Source organism: Planococcus citri, chromosome 4 (genome assembly GCF_950023065.1).
Source record: "Planococcus citri chromosome 4, ihPlaCitr1.1, whole genome shotgun sequence".
In the NCBI taxonomy this organism is placed as follows: Eukaryota; Metazoa; Arthropoda; class Insecta; order Hemiptera; family Pseudococcidae; genus Planococcus; species Planococcus citri.
The window spans coordinates 26710415-26727103 of record NC_088680.1 but is presented as its reverse complement, the minus strand read 5'-3'; the positions used below and the strand labels follow the sequence as shown (position 1 = coordinate 26727103).

The window sequence follows — 16689 nt, the reverse complement described above, 5'->3', positions numbered from 1 at the left end:
ATTGAAAATCAGCAGATCAAGTTGAAAATGGAGCAACGTTAAAATTTAGGCAGCTTTTTAAAATTATTTAGTTTGGATGATTAGAAAACGTTCGCAGTTTGAATTATTTTTTAGTTTTTTTTTCATTGTTTTTACATGTAGTACACATTTTATTAGCTTTTCTAAATGAGTTTTGGATTGTTTCGAGTTTGTTCATAATTTTTCTAGTCAGAGTTCATGTTTGGGAGCCATAAGCTACAGCTGGAAGTACGCACACATTGAAAATCTGACTTTTGAAGTACTTCTGAAAAAGACCTTTGAAAGTATTTTTGATTTTTTGGTACTGTCCTCAAAAAATATGACTTAGCCAGATATACCTATATAGGTACACATAGTTTCTATTACAATTTCTATGTTTTGACCTTCAATTTTCATTTCGTTTTTGGTATTTTTTTAGAGATTTTTTTTCATAAATAATTTTTAGCCCCGCATTTTTCACTATTTTTCTCAATTCTTTAATCATTTGTTCCAATTCTTCCATGTCATTTGCAAAAAACACCACATCATTTGAAAAACGTAATTGGCTTAGAAGTTCTCCATCGATTAAAATTCCTTCCCGTAGAACAATGACCATGCTACTTTTGATGTAACTGCCAATCAATGTTATGGATTGACATGGGCATTGAAATTTATGTCAACCGCCTGCTACATAATGTTACAAAATTTTAGTTTCAAAATTGGAAATTTTCAAAAATAATTTTTTCAAAGTTATTCATTGCTCATACTGATAGCAGTGTCCACGCAAAGGCCACTTTTGAGAGGTACACACTGGAAGTCTGTACAATTCAGAGCTTTGGGTCCGAAACGACCCCGAAACCAGAACCGATTGAATTCCGATCCAAATCCAATCCCAAAACCAATCACGAAACCAAAATTGTTATTTTTCTTGATCCCAAAACTGAAAACATGCCGGAACTGATATAATTTTGAACCCAAAAGAATCCCAGAAGTGAAACAAAATCATCGTTTCAGTTTTGGGATTTCAAATTTTTGATTTTTTCCCTGATTTGATTTCTATGAAATGATGAATTATCATTTTACATCATTTATGATCATTCTTTCAGATTACAATAGAAATTACTCGACAAATTAAGCAAAATATTAGTAGAATATAATTGTAGAATATGTAGAATGTAGAATATGTAGATAACGTTTCTGATTGTTTTTTTTTCATCCATTCTCAATTTTTCGTATGAAAATGAGAAAAGCAATGAAATTCAATCTTCCTCGCCAATTTTTTTTCCAGATCTAAAGAGATGGGAACTTAGACCAAACTTGAAAATTGTTTACAACATTTTCAGGTTGGCTTCATAGTAGGTCTAGGTACCTATTTTAAAAAAAATTAAATTTCAAAGTAGGTAATAAAAAATTTAATCAAGTTTTCAATTTTTGATTCCGAACCCAATCCTCTTATCATTTTATTTTATCACACACACAACATACTAATTATGACCATTTTTGCAGACAAAATATCTCAAAAATTCACCATATTTGAAAACTAGCCAATCAAATGCGTTATCTACATAGTTTACACAATATTCTACATATTCTACATATTCTACATATTTTACACGAAAATGTAGAATATTATATTCTACGTGTAAAATCCCAACTCTGCCCACAGCTCATAGAAAAAAGTGCAATACTTTATCTAAGAGTACTGAACTAATACATTTTCATGTCAACAACATGTCGATATTAATGCTGATGTGAAATTCGACATCAATAAAATATCCACAATATCAAAGTCATTCCCTAAATTTGGGAAATCTTTGAAAATTCAGTTGAGGTTGCCGGTTGGTGTTGGTATTACTTAATGTAATTTGTGGACAATCAACTTTCACATTGACGTATCATCAACAACTTCAAAACAAGAAAAACACGAATAATTTCATCAATTCCATAAAAAATTTGCTCTCCTCTTTAAACAAAATCATGTTTTTAAATGTCTACTGAAATTTTAAACACTGAAACATAAATTTTGATACTAAAAAATTGGTCAACGTAGTTGTAGATGTAAATTTCTAGCATCAAATTTTACATCAACTTGTTTAGGTGGTATGTCGAGGTATGTATCAGATAATGAGAAAATTTTGAAAATTTTTATTAATCTGGGTTCTTTACAGACAGAAGATTCTTACTAAATAACTAGGTAATTGATCATTTTCCTATCATTAAGATGGAAAAAAACACACTCAATGTAAATGTCAACGTCGACCATTGTTGTACAGGTTTATCCTCTTATCCTCCCAGTTTGTTGACCCTAAAATCTTTTCTAGCCCACAGTTGAAAGAACTGAAAAGAGGGGGTCCCCTTGCTTCACACCTCTCTCTATGCTGAAATACTTTCCTGTTATTACCATAATAATTATTCTTGCCTTTAGATTCGTATACATTTCCTTGATTTCCTTGATCAATTTTACAATAGGTACCTATGATTTTGGAACACCCTGTTTGAGGAGAGCCTTTAGCAGAAAGTCATACCGTAGCGAGTCAAAAGCTTTGGTAACATCTACTCGTATGAAGGCTGAGTGGACGTTGACCTGTTTGTTGCTTTTTTGCAGAGCTGTTGGTCCGAAACGATTTCGGGATTGGGTTTCAGTTTTGGGATCAAAATTTATTCATTTCGAGATTGGATTTTTTTGTTTTAGTTTTTTTCTTCTAAATTTTTATTTTGGTTTTGGGATTGGTTTTGGGATTGAAAACATGATTTTGGTTCCAGTTTTGGGATTTTCATTTCAACAAATTTTAAGCCCAAATTGACTAATGGACCCTGCAAGGAGTCTGAAAAATGGGAGGTTTGGACATTGGGAATCCGATGGTGTACTAGTATTTTGCTCAATTCGTAGAGTAATTTCTATTATAATCTGAATGAATGATGATAAATGATGTAAAATGACAAGGAAAAAAATCAAAAATTTGAAATCTCAAAACTGAAACGATTTTGTTTCAGTTCCGGGATTGTTTTGGGTTAAAAATTACATATATCGGTTCTGGTATTTTTTTGGTTTTAGGATCATCATACTGATGTATCTTGAAGGGCTGAATTCTGCTCAAGTGTGAGACATGAGCTACCAAAAAAGTATTGAGTAGGTATATGTATTCCAATTTCACTTACCATGTTCAACATCGGAAGAATGCCAGCTAGTTTGGCTGGACAACGAAGCCGGACTTTGTCCATAAAATGCTACTTCGGTGTTGGTTTTATCTCTGGCATTGAGTTCCATTTCTTCCTCGGCCGAGCTCAGCCTTCTCATACGTTTATTTCGTATTTCATTAGGACTCTGGGTTCTTTGCAGCGACATAGGACCTACGATACAATCAAAATTCGCCACGTTATAGATACCTACACTATTGCCACTTGATCTAATCATCATTCACTACATAAACCAAAAAACTTACTATAACCAGTTGAAGGAGGCATCATGGCCGTATGATCGGACACCGGAGGCGTATAACTATTACAATAATATCCCGGATTTTCGATTTTAATTACATTTAAAGGCGCCTGCATACCGTTAGGATTTTGAACAATGGATGCTGCGAACAAAAATAAAACAAAAACCATACACATTAGTACGTTATGCTTTTACTATAAAAACTACCAACACTAGCCTAGCTTTTGTCTAAAAACTAATTCGAACTTTTTCCCAAACTATTTACCCTCACCCTTGGTCCCTGGTCCCAGGTCCCGAGCTATACCACGCGATAATTTATAGTTATGCTTTGAAAATATAACACTTACTTATTTCGTACTATGTTCGAGTTGCGAAAAAAAAAACTATGTACGTGAAAATAAAAAGGCCAAGAATGAGAGCTTCGAAATAGTACTCCTCGTATATAATATTGGCCTTTAGGATTATACGTCCATTTCGGACACGTTTGCTAAATGTGCTGTGCGTAATTGATGATATAGGGTATCAGTACGTTATCGCGCAATATATTCTTTATTAAAGGCCCAACTAAGACGGTTTTACGTTCTCGCCACCACACTAGAAGTGTTTTTATCTCCATTCCTTTTTTCTTCTTCGCTTCTGCGAGTTCAATTCTCGCGCAATTGTACGACAATTTTTTGGATTTCGTAGTAAGCGCAAATCTTCCAATGTACTTGCACATATAAAAAGGTTCCGATGCTCTATTTTATGTGCATGTATGTAGAATTTATGTACGTACGAGTATTATTATTTGGAATAATTCTAGTGTTTTTGGTAAAAAAAAAATATATTAGGTGGGGTAGGAGACGGATGCATATAAACGAAAACTCGACGACGACGTTTTTCAATTGGAAATGATTTGCGGTTGTAGTAGAACGAACACTAAAACTGGCGAGGGATTTACTACGTACACATGCGAAGCAAATATAAAGTGTAAATTGAGCTTTATAATGCGATCTGGAATACCTAAGTACTTGAAAATTTGAAAAAATTGAATGGGTTGAAAACAATTTATGCAAGATTTATTCCACATAACTGCAGCTAAAAATTAAATTTGGATCTTCAAATCCACTGTCGATTACAAGTTCTCTTCGATAGTGTTGGATCTACATAATAAAGTAAACTTCATAAGAATTTTAGGTATTTCAAATATTCAGCGATAAACATTGTCAAAATAGCAAAACAATTGAAATCACCAGTGACCTGCCGTTTGTGAGGTTATTGACAGCAATAAATTAGAAGATTGGCTCATTTTTTCATAACGACTTTCCAATACCTCTTCGACCCTCTCCCGCCTCTTCCTCTCCAATTTCGAAAAAATCCTAGAATTAACCAAACTAATTCGAGAGCGCTGAGTTCAGAATTCGATTGTGTAGTGTTCGACTGTTCGCCCAGTCCTCAATTCGCAAAGAAATAAAAAAAATATGAAAAATTGATAATACTGTGTAGTCATCCCATTTTCATTTTGAGTGGAAAATTACTCAGAAAACATTTTAGCTCCGGAAATGCCCCTAGAGGAGAAAAAATGAGCCTTCAAACAGGGGGAATTTTTGAAAAAATCACTCCTGTCGCTACTAAACCAGTTTTAGGACTTTTAGGGTACCACTGGGCGCTTAAAAACTTGAAAATCGTTTATTTTTGGATAAATTTAAATTTTGAAAATTTTGTTCTTCTCCAATATTTTGCATTGATCAAGTCAAAACATTGAAATATACAATTCCTGAAACTGGGGAAACATTTTGGAACTCAAAGGAGCCAATGTTTTAATCATTATTGAAAATTTCAAAAAATTGAAAAAATTTCATAAGTTTTTGGCTATTTTTCTTGAATTTTTGAAATTGTCTATAATGATCCAAAAATTGGAACCACTCCATTCTAAATTATTTTCCCAGTTTCAAAAATTTTTCCTTTCGATGTTTTGGCTTGATTAATGCAAAATATCCTAGAAGAAAAATTTTTAAAACACAAATAAACAGGTTGAGTGGCAACAGGAGTGAAAAAAGACTTTTTTTTCGAAAATGCTCCTTCTTCGAGAGCCTATTTCCCCTCCCCTCTAAGGGCACCTCCAAAGCTAAATTGTTTTCTGAATAACTTTCCACTTGAAGTGAAGTTTCTCCTGAATTTGGTCAAAATTTACTGATTTTTCGGGGCAATCCACCCAAATCTACATTGCTCTTTCCTTGAGACTCAAATTAAATTACCAGATACTTTTACCTAGTACAAAAATGTAAAAAATTGCACCAGACGATAGGAAAAAAATATAACACGTTTCAAATACATTCTCAATAAATTATAATCGGATTTCGATTTTTTAAAAATTTTCTCATGTTGTTAAACGTTTTGAAAAATACGAAAATTGTGCAAAAAAGGCATAAAGGCAATCTTACAAAAAAGTGAACTTAAATTTTGCAATCACCTCAAGCAAGGGTAAATGTAAAATAAAAAATTGAAAAAATTGAGTCAATTCATACCTATTTCAAAAAATTGTAAAAAAAATGAAAAATAATTTGAAAAATTGTAGAGTCTCCTTTTGACATGTTGCACAAAATATTCCAAAATAAGTATCTACCCTGAAAATTTCATACATGGTTACATTTTGAATAATACACTGTCAAAGTGAACTCATAATGAATAAAATAATCAGGCGTTTGACATTTTAATGCTACTCGTATTTTGGGAACCCCTGCTAAACTGACAAAATTTCAGGGGAAAATGCAAACGATTATTCGCCAACGGATCAATTTCGTAAAATTTTGTCTGCTGCAAAAAATGTACCACACTAAAGAGTATTTTTTTCGTCACCCTTCTAGATTTTTTTTCAATTGAAAAAAAAATGGGGTAAAGCTAGGTTATGACTAATTTTAAGTCGCCGTTTGAATCCGGTTTCAATTTTTAGTGCCAATCTGTTCTTCATGAGAAAACCTCCAATAAAAAGCAAAATTTTCCCCGAATAAATTTTCGGCTAAGAAGAAAATTTCCCCAGTTTGATATTTTTTCAATAGAAAGCTCCCAAAAAGTAGGGCAAAGAAAAATTCTGATTTTTGGAGGTCCAATTTTGAAGGAGAGGGGGATGTGGCTTCAAAAGGTAGGGGAATTTTTTGGACTATTGAATATTCAATAGTTGAGTCTTTTTGGTCAACTATATTTCTGAAAATTTTCAGCCTTTCCAAACTTTTGAAGTGATTTATTTATTCACTCGAGCTGCTCGTTGGGGTGTTTTCTTAAAAGCAGGTTCATTTACAAATTGCCATTTCAACTTCTAACAAAATTGATCAATTTTCGTTTAAAATTTTCAAATCTGCAGAAAAAAATTTTTTCGAACCTGATTCGTAACTTTTATAGAGATCAGCATATTCAGAGAAAAATCAGATCACATTTTGAAGGGGTTGTTTTATAAATTAAAAATTCAAAAATTCATCAAAAAATTTCTGAATTTTCTTACGAAAAAATTGGGCTGTTTTTTCGACATTTAATAGAATTTTCAGGACACTTTTCATGTTTACAACAGTTTTTAAGACATTTCAACATCCTAAATTGTTCTACAACAAGATTTTGAAATTATTTTACACAACTTTTATAATAACTCCAACAATTTACTTTTTTTGTTCGAAAGTAATCTTCACAAAAAATAATTTTTAAACACCTAATGAACTGAAAAACAAAATTCCCCAAACTGATTCCTTTTTTTAAAGATCACTATTTCTTTATTTTTATGACTCTTTAAAGCACACAGCATAAATTCGTATATCCTCTTCCCCCTCCCCCTCCCCCACATTATCCATAACTCACTTCACATCCTGCAGACCACAAAAAAAACAAACAAACAAATCTCTCAACTACATTCTCCAACTGCAGCAGAGCAAAAAAGATACACTACGAGCTACTCCATATAATATACACTAAATCACATCCAAAGCCCCCACTCCCTCACCTCATCTCTGACTCGAGCCAGCACAACAACGACGACGACGACGACGACGTAAGAAAACCTCTAAATGAGACATTCACCTTGGTTATGTAATTTTAAAAACGGCCTCGATATGTGCTCTTAAATGGGCAATACTATCTGGGCAATACTATCTGGGCAATCATCAACATCATCAAAACAATATTCGCGATTTTAGCAACGCAGAGAGGAAAGATTTAAATATAAAATAGCTGTATAGATATGTGAGTACAAGTATGTTGGGTTCACTCTACCCTCGTCCCTCGCTCGTGTCTACGTCCGTATATAGTATATTTTTTGCCCTGGCAAATACGATAAAAATAAGGAAAAACATCGAAATTTTATGGAAATAGTGTAAAATTATGTGCTCTATGGAATGACTTCTTCGTACAATGGAGTAATAGTAAACTACCCTATGTCTTTTGTTATCGTCTCTCTCTATCCTGTACACACGGACAAGGCGAGACGAGACGAGAGGCAAGAAATGAGAAAGACTTCATTTTCAAAACAAGAATAACTATTTATGCCGTCTAACCCTTGTTTATAGACGTAGACGTAATCCACTCGAAAGCCTTAGAAAAAGCCAGACGACAATGTTATATTTTTATCTAAGTGTCTCGTCTCGTCGTTCAAATCTAACCTAAGCAACTACTTACGAGTACGTACAATTTTTTTTCCTGATAAGTTTAGCTTATTTTTTCGTTAAAAATCGCGCCATCGTTAGAGTAAGTAAAGGGGAGCAGGGGAAGGTTTGCAGTCGAGATGAAAATTCCTTACATAACGCAATATGTACAAAATACTTATTAGAAAAATAAATTATCTAACTACATAGTAGCCTAATACAAATATGTGCATCTAAATGTATAATATTGAAATTTACTGCATGGTAAAAGGGAATAGCGTACCTTTAGAAAGCCTCCACAGCTCTTTGGAAGAAAATACTCCGGTTGCTAGAATGGTGTCATTGCATACAACTCCGTTGTACGGATTATGCGAGTAGCCTGCAACACAGACCATAAGAAATTTTGATTTTATTAATTTCATAGACACATATGTATTTTTAAAAAAAGAAAAAAAGAGTAAAAGGAAAAAGAAAAAGAATGTCAGAAATGCATTCGAACCGAAATATTTTTCGCAATCGCGGCTGTGTGTACTTTCGCGGATATCCATCCCCCAGGCACACAGTAATTCTCAATATTACATAATAAATGGTATTTTACATGAAAATTGACTTACAAAATATAGGTACTTAGTACATACGTACAAGTACAACATGATAATGTAAATATACTATAAATTCGACGTGATTTTCATCGTCGTATCAATCGTTCATTCATTCATTCGGTCGTTCGTTCGTTTAAAATGTGTACAAATACCAAATGATACAGAAAGAATACACATTCGTGGAAAACTTTTCCCGAAACGGGCGTATTATTATTTGGTTAAAAGTTTATATAGGGGTAGTTTTTACAACGATAAGCGGACGCGCGGTGGCTATGTTATGCACCATTTGGCAGCATCATTCTTACAGCGTTTATAGCTGTATTAGCAGCCTATTTAAGTAAAATAACCAGATAAAACCGATGAAATAAACTATCGAATATCGCTTAAAATATCATCTTTTATCTTTTTATATACCCCGAGGCACGAAGAGATGAATTTTATTCGTGCTGTTTCGGCGAGAAGCGGTCGTATCTCGTAAGGTGAAGGTTTTTCGGGTAAGTTGCGAAAAACAACGAGGACAGATGCGAATGAAATTGAAGATGTGTGTAGAATGTTAAATTAGATCAATGAAACAGTGTTAGAAAAAAAATAATGCGTGTTTAAAAAAAATATATTTTGAAAATTGCCTCGTTTTGCATATTTTTTGAAAGGACCGGGAGAGAGAGGGGATTTGAACTTTTGAAAGATTTGTCGTTCATGAACCATCTGCAGAATCTGTCGTACCTACTGACAATTTTGCAGCCATTGAACGAGCTCAGTAATCTTGACAAAGAATTATCTGCAAGAGGGGAAAAAATTGGAATGATTTTTATGTAAAAAAATAATCTCAGTCGAACAAGTCATTCGCGAACGATTTGTCACCGATGACTGATGAGGGATAGAAATATCCTAAAGAAACATTCCAAATGATGAAAATAACCATCTCATGAAAAAACAACGACTGATGGAACCAAATAATCAATTGTGACCATGAATCGTTCGCGAACGAATCGAATCAGTCATTGAAATAATCGGAATAAGTAACGACTCCAAATAATTAGAACAATCATATCAATCATCAAGTACTTAAAAACACCATCTAATTAGGCAGAATAATTGAAGTGCATATTCGAATCGTTCGCGAACGATTCGAATCAGTCATAGATAAAATATTGAAATAGTTCAGGAAACTATTCCAAAAAATATGAATATGAATCACTAGGTACTTCACGGAAAAATATCAACTAATTGAGCAAAATAATGAGTCATAATTAAGAATCGTTCGCGAACGATTTCAGTTAGTTTCTAGAAAAACACAGCAATTTATCAGTAAATCATTCCAAATAATGCATAAAAATAATCGTCTTACGGAAAAACGATAACTGATTGAACAAAAAAATGAATCATAATCGTGAACCGTTCGCGAACGATTCAAAACAGTCAGTAGCAAAATGTTGCAAAATTGCGACTGTTCAAAAAACAATTCATTTCAAAATTATGAAAATGACTATTTCATGAAAAAACAACAACTCTGATGAGTTGAATATTGAATCTTAATTCTGAATCATTCGCGAACGATTCAAAAGAGTCACTGACAGAAGATTGCAATGGCCCACAAAACCATACCGAATAACAAAGATGAAATCACTCGCTGGGAAAAAACAATCGATTGATTATAGCTGAATATTGAATCGTGATCATGAATCGTTCGCGAACGATTCGAATAAGTCATTGACAGAAAATTGCAATAATGGCTCAAGAACTATTCCGAATACTGAATAACAAAGATAAAATCACTTTATGAAGGAAATTAATCGACTAATCATATAGTTGGATATTGAATCGTGATCGTGAATCGTTCGCGAACGATTCGATTGAGTCATTGATAGAAGATTGCAATAATCCAAGAGCTATGCTGAACAATAAAAGTAAAATCATGCACTTAGCGGGTATTGACCACTGATTCGGCTAAATTCTCATTCATAATAATGGATCGTTCGCGAATGATTCGAATTAAATATTTTTACGAGATTCAAATCAAACATTAAAATGAAGCTTCACAAACTTTTATATGCGCCATTTCGAATTCGAAATAAAAATCTATTGAATATTGTCCAGACTCCAGAGTAACTATGATCTATTTACTGAGAATCGTTCGCGAACGATTCAGATTCAAAATTACTGAAAGTTTCGAATCCTCAGACAAAGAACTCTAAAAAATGAAGATTTATTGAATCTACCAAGCACCAACCTACTCATTATGGAGAAAGACTCTGATGAAGCTCCAATTATGCATCATCGTTCGCGAATGAATCGTAATTCGCATCAGTTATTTTTGAAAGGTATCCTAAATATCAAATGAAGCTTTCCAGAACCAGAACTACAGAGCGTGTAATTTTAGAGAAAAATCTGTCAAATCTATTTGTGCTGGTAAATGAGGCATATTGACTGAGAATCGTTCGCGAACGATTCAGACAATTCAGACTAGATACCAATGAGAAATTCGAATCACTGAACGAATAACTCACACAGAAGGAGATTTACTGATTTTCGGATAAAATATTTGTTAATGAAAGTTCATTGATGCTCCATCGTTCGCAAATGATTCGAATCAATTGTTCGTAGGTATTCGGATTAATGAGAAAATTAAACCGTCAAAAAAGTGAGACGAAAAAACAGAAGCATAAGTTTCAAAACAGAACTCGACTGCAGGTGAAGGTGATTATGAGAAAGCCACACATGTTGAAACATCGTTCGCGAACGATTCATTTCTATTGTCAGCTGAAGAAGAAGAGAAGAGAACTGCTCACATGCTATAAGGTGACAGATGACTCATTGTTTGATATAAATAACAAGTTTAGAAATTATTACTCGTTACTCGTTCATGAACGAATTGAATCATTTTCCAATCGTTTTGCCCTTACATAACGAACGATTGAATAAAGAGCTCTAAAAATGCTAATCAGCTTGATCTAAATAAATTTCTCAATTGTTCGAGCTCTTTTGAAAATTTCGAACGAATTTTTAAAATCAGTGCTACCATTTTAGGAAAAAAAAACGTTTGGGAAAAATCATTTTAAACGATTCAATCGTTCACCACACGTTTTCGAATTTCAAAATTCCTAAAAATTGTTCCAAAATAAACAAAACGAAGTAAGTAATATTCTTAGCGTCAAAAATTTACGAAATCAAAAATGCAATCAGTGTAGCCACTAGCCAGTCTGGCAAAAAAGAAAATATTTTTCACCTTCCATTAAATCAATCAATGCTCAAATTCCCTATAAACTGAATAGGTAGAGGTACACATACGAGTACATACAGAACAGACAGACTACCTACGTTTAATGCAAAAGATTCTCCTCTTCCCCTCCCCCTCCTCCATTATATATATCGACACAACACACACGAAAACTCAGGCTTGAAAATCAATACTCGATTAATAAATAGGTTAATTAAAACACGCGTTAATTAAATACTTATCCGAATTTGATCGAAATAAATCCTCATCTATGAGAGAGGACCCTTTCGAAAAACATTAGGTATTGAGCTGCGTAGCCTTTTGGCTATTCGTTAAATTAATAAACAAACACGCCGGTTAAAGCATTCACCACACACATTGTATCTATTACTTATCTTGTCCAGTTAATTTGAAGCTCATATACGTAGGGTTGTAATGAACTATATAGGGTGATCAGAAAGGGGGGAGGAAAGTGAAAACAATGGATAAAATTGAAAATCCTGCTGTACAATTTTTTTTTTTCATACTTTATCGTTTCATAAAAATACAAACATTTTCAGTTTAAAGTGATCCGAGGTTCTAGAAAATTTTTTCCAATCCAAAATCACAAAACAAAATTAATGGGTGGGGGGGGGAGAATTTGACCATTTTTCACCGTATCTGTTTTTTCATCGAGAGCATTATCATGTATTTTTTCCTTCAATTTTTCGAAAATTTTCTTCAAAAAATTCGAAGTGGATCATTTCAAGTTGACCATATTCCTTGTGTGAGGTTTTAATTTTAATTGATGAAAATATCGGGAAATATATAATTGAACGATAAAAAAGGTGGTTAGCACGATAACCATTTGAACGATAAAATATGGCTTAGTAACGGTAGTTTAGGTGGTAAGCACAGCGTTTTTCAACCATTGAAAAAGGTTGTTAGCCCGATAATTTTCATTGATAAACACGATATTTTTCATTTATTAGCACAATATTTTTCATTGACAAAAAAAAACGCTGGCACACAGTGGGACAGATTCATTTTTTAGAGTGTCGAAAATCATATTTCAGAAATGAATGCAAATTTGGACGTCAATCTTTTTGATACACAGGTATTTTGAGGCGCTGGATTCATTTTTGTCATTATTTTGGTTCATACCTCAAATGGGGGCCCCAGGAGAAGGGTGCAAAGGGGTAAATATTTTGGAAGAGTCGAGTGGCGGGGTATCAATATGTACGTTTTTTGGGCTTCAGAATTCATTTTTGACATTATTTTGGTTCGAAACGAAAATGGGGCCCCAGAAGGAGGGGTGCAAAGGCCATCGAATAGGTAAAAAAATAGGATTTTTCGTAATTTCATTAAGAATCGTTGATTTTTCTAAGTCCAATTAGAGGAAAATAGCGACATTTCGAGAAAAAGTATTAGGCTCAGGTGAAAATTTACCGAATTTCAACTCTCCCTTCGCAGCAAAATCCATCCCATTGGGTAAAAATCATAAACGAAGTCGTCCGGCGTTATCTCGTAAAGCTTTATTGAAATAGGTACCTACTAGAACACTTCATTTTTTACTCACTCGAAAAAATCTTATACTTTTTGTCGTTCATTTATCCTTATTTATCGTGGACATCACTTATTTATCGTTTATTTATCCATATTTATCGTGGACATCACTTATTTATCGTTCATTTTGTCAAAAACTTCTCGTGGAAATTGTTTATTTTTTATTGTTCTTACTATCATATATATCGTGGATACCACCTAATTTATCGTTCATTTTTTAAGAAATCGTGCAATACATTTTTTTATTGTGAAATACACTTTTTTATCGTGCAATCCTCTTTTTCATCGTGAATACTTATTTATCGTGATAACCCACTATTGTTATCGTGCTAACCCCCTTTTTTAATGTAACGATAAATTGCACCCGAAAATATCCTCGAAAAATAATTTAAATTTATTATCCTTATCATTTCTCCAAAAATTCAATAAAATATCATTAAGTTCTGGCTTCTTTTATTTCTCAAAAAAAGAAACAATATATTTTTTTTAAATTCCAGAAATTATTTTTAAAAAATCAGATAAAACCAATGTTGAAATAAACTTAAATTTGACAACTCACACCACACAACAACACTCTTCTATCACCCAAACACCAGTTTCGCACCCTCTTCCCACCACCACATTTTACCCTATACATAGTTAAATACCCGATACACAAACCGTAAAAAAAGAGACCCAAAAGGATACGACGAAGGTAGTTCGGATAATGCAAAGGGTAAAGGCCAAGGAAGGCCAGAAGAGGAGAGGGGTATCATAACCGGAAGAAAAACCTCCTATATAACGAAACAATAACTTTCATTCTCTGTTATTTCTTTTCAGCATGTTTAATTGTTTAATCCTGCAAAACGGCGTTTAATTGACCGTGAAGTTTGCCTCGTTAAAGGAAATCGAGGGGATAACGCTGAATTTTGGCCAGATGTCAAACGTAATTAAGTAAAAGGTATTATATTCAATGAAACCGAGCGAAAACAAAATCTTAAGTAAAATTCTTCGACGAAAAACGATAAGTTATTCCAAATATAATAGTATACTATATAAGGTGAAACATAATTCGCCTCCGGTGTGGCTTTTCCCCCCTCTCCTCTACTTCTCTCTCGCTCGCGGGCGTTTTTTCTCATTTTTTTCCTCTTCTTATTGTTTTATTTTTAAGAAGAATATTACGACGAATGGAGGTGGCTGAGGCATTAAAAAGAGAAAAAGGAAAAAAAGGCTATAATTTTTATTCTTCGCCTAAATATAATGATACGATAAAATGCATCGGTGGTGGGTTATTTATTACGTGATCGTGGATTTTAACGCGTTTTGCGGTGCTATCTTAATGGATTGGCTTTCAGCATATGCGCGTTTTTATGTATAAAAACAAAAACTCATATGCGGCGCGTTTCAATTTACAATTTTTCGCATTTCGCATTTCACATTTCGCAGCAGCCGAAAAACTTCTGATTAAAAACTTATCGTAAGAAGAAGCGGAGTCTCCTCCCCTTCCTCCTACGCATATATACGGATGCCATCGAGTAGAAAAATTAAATAAAAAGGGTGATCGCGTTATATGTATACTGCAGAGCAGTGCGAAAGAGAGACATTCTTTCGCCGCGTCGAATATCTCGTATATAGTATATTTTACGCCGCGTCGCGCCGCCAGCAGGGGTTAAGAGAGCTTCGGTCAAAGAGCACGGAGTTCTTCTATTGTCGCCTATTTATTCTGTCCCATTAATCTGACACCCGATAGATAAATCGGCGAAAGAAATTGCAATACAAGCGCTACCACGAGCAGCTCGCACGCCGTATTAACGTATACAACACATACTACACACAGACACCAGACGAATGTATCAACGAATAACTACAATAGCTGAAATGTTTATACGAGGGAAGATAAGATTAAAAGCTGCCTTTTTATACAGATTATAAACAACGATGAGGCGATATCGCATTTGCCTCTTCGCGCGATTCTCTTCTTCATTTCTTGGTGCGCATGGATCTCTCTCTCTTTCGTTGAATCTTGTAATGTCTATATATGTACTCGCATCTCTCCTATATATACTTATTCTTCGCAGGCTTGATTTCTTCCTCTAGCATACAGGGTTTGATGGACGACCTAGCTACAGAACAGGCGTGTGCCTATAACCCGTTCCAATTCAAATTAGATTTTCTCACAAATATTTGTTCGATTTGATAGCTACGCAACCAGGAGATGGAAGAAGATGAATATGAATAAGTATGTGAAATCAAATGAGGAATATTGAAACAGAATGAACGAGGTATGTACATATTTGTGGTAATACAGGTCTGCACAGTGTTCTGATCGAGGAGTTGAAGCCTTCCACTAGCAATATAGGCAACCCCTGCTGAGTGTCTGTGAGTACGATTGCATAATCCATGGATTTCAGAATAATGTGCACCTTTGGATAATTCAAAACTACTTGGTCAAAAATTGCAAAATTTCAAAGCAGCGGACTGGGTTGATTGGGGGCTCCTGGCGGATGCACCGAATGAGGCCCTCAAAATTTTATTCCCTCCCACTCAAGAGTCTTTCTCGTCCTGATTTTTTTTTTAGGTTCGAATACTTGAATGCAAGTTGTAGATACAATTGATTTTTGTTTTTGTCTTTTTATTCAATTTCGCAAAAATTAGGTAATCTGACAGGAACAAAACTGTAGGTTGTTTTGGAGAAGGGGGGTGGGGAGAAAAAAATACCCACCAAGTTTGCCGAATAAAATGACGAATTTTTAAAGTGAAATGAAAGATGAAATGAAAATTTCGCCAATTGATATGATTTCCATTAAGGCTTATAAAAAATTGTTATTTATTTTCCATTTTGAATTTTTTATGGAAATCTCAAAAATGGATTTTTTTGGTTTAGAAAAGAGATAGAAATTGAACCGAGCAAAGCGAGGCAAAAAGCTTTTGAAACTACGTACTTCAAGAGGTGAAAAACGATGTTTTAAAAAAAATTGTCAACTTTTTTAGCTCAAAATTTTACAGTTTGAATGGTGGGTTTTTAAAAATTTTAATTTTGAAAATGAAAAGCGAACGGGTCCGAGCGAAGTGAGGGCAAAAGCTAATTCCGAGAAGTACACTAGAAAAAAAGTTTTTTCGGGTGAAAAATGCATCAATTTTTTTGGTTTAAAAAATTATCAAAATTTCAAGTTTAATCTCGATTTTGAAAAAAAAAAATACAGAAGCTCAAGCGAAGCGAGGGCAACAATATTCAAAAATTCGTATTTTGAGAGGTAAAAAACAATATTTTTTTGTGACTGATGAGTTCATTTTTTTGACAATACA

At 33.8% G+C, this 16689-nt stretch overlaps 1 protein-coding gene across 10 annotated transcripts in view; it reads right to left on the bottom strand.

Annotated features, from left to right (window-relative positions):
- NfI (Nuclear factor I) overlaps positions 1–16689 on the bottom strand; it is a 171366-nt gene that overhangs the window by 8927 nt on the left and 145750 nt on the right. For 8 of the 10 annotated variants that reach the window (XM_065364373.1, XM_065364375.1, XM_065364369.1 and 5 more), the window contains 3 exons: positions 8324–8419; positions 3441–3578; positions 3157–3348 (listed from right to left, as the gene is read on the bottom strand). In XM_065364373.1, the coding sequence (XP_065220445.1) occupies positions 3157–3348; positions 3441–3578; positions 8324–8419 (426 nt within the window). The remainder of the gene's footprint in view (positions 1–3156; positions 3349–3440; positions 3579–8323; positions 8420–16689) is intronic. The other 2 variants (XM_065364376.1, XM_065364377.1) reach the window with 1 other exon arrangement.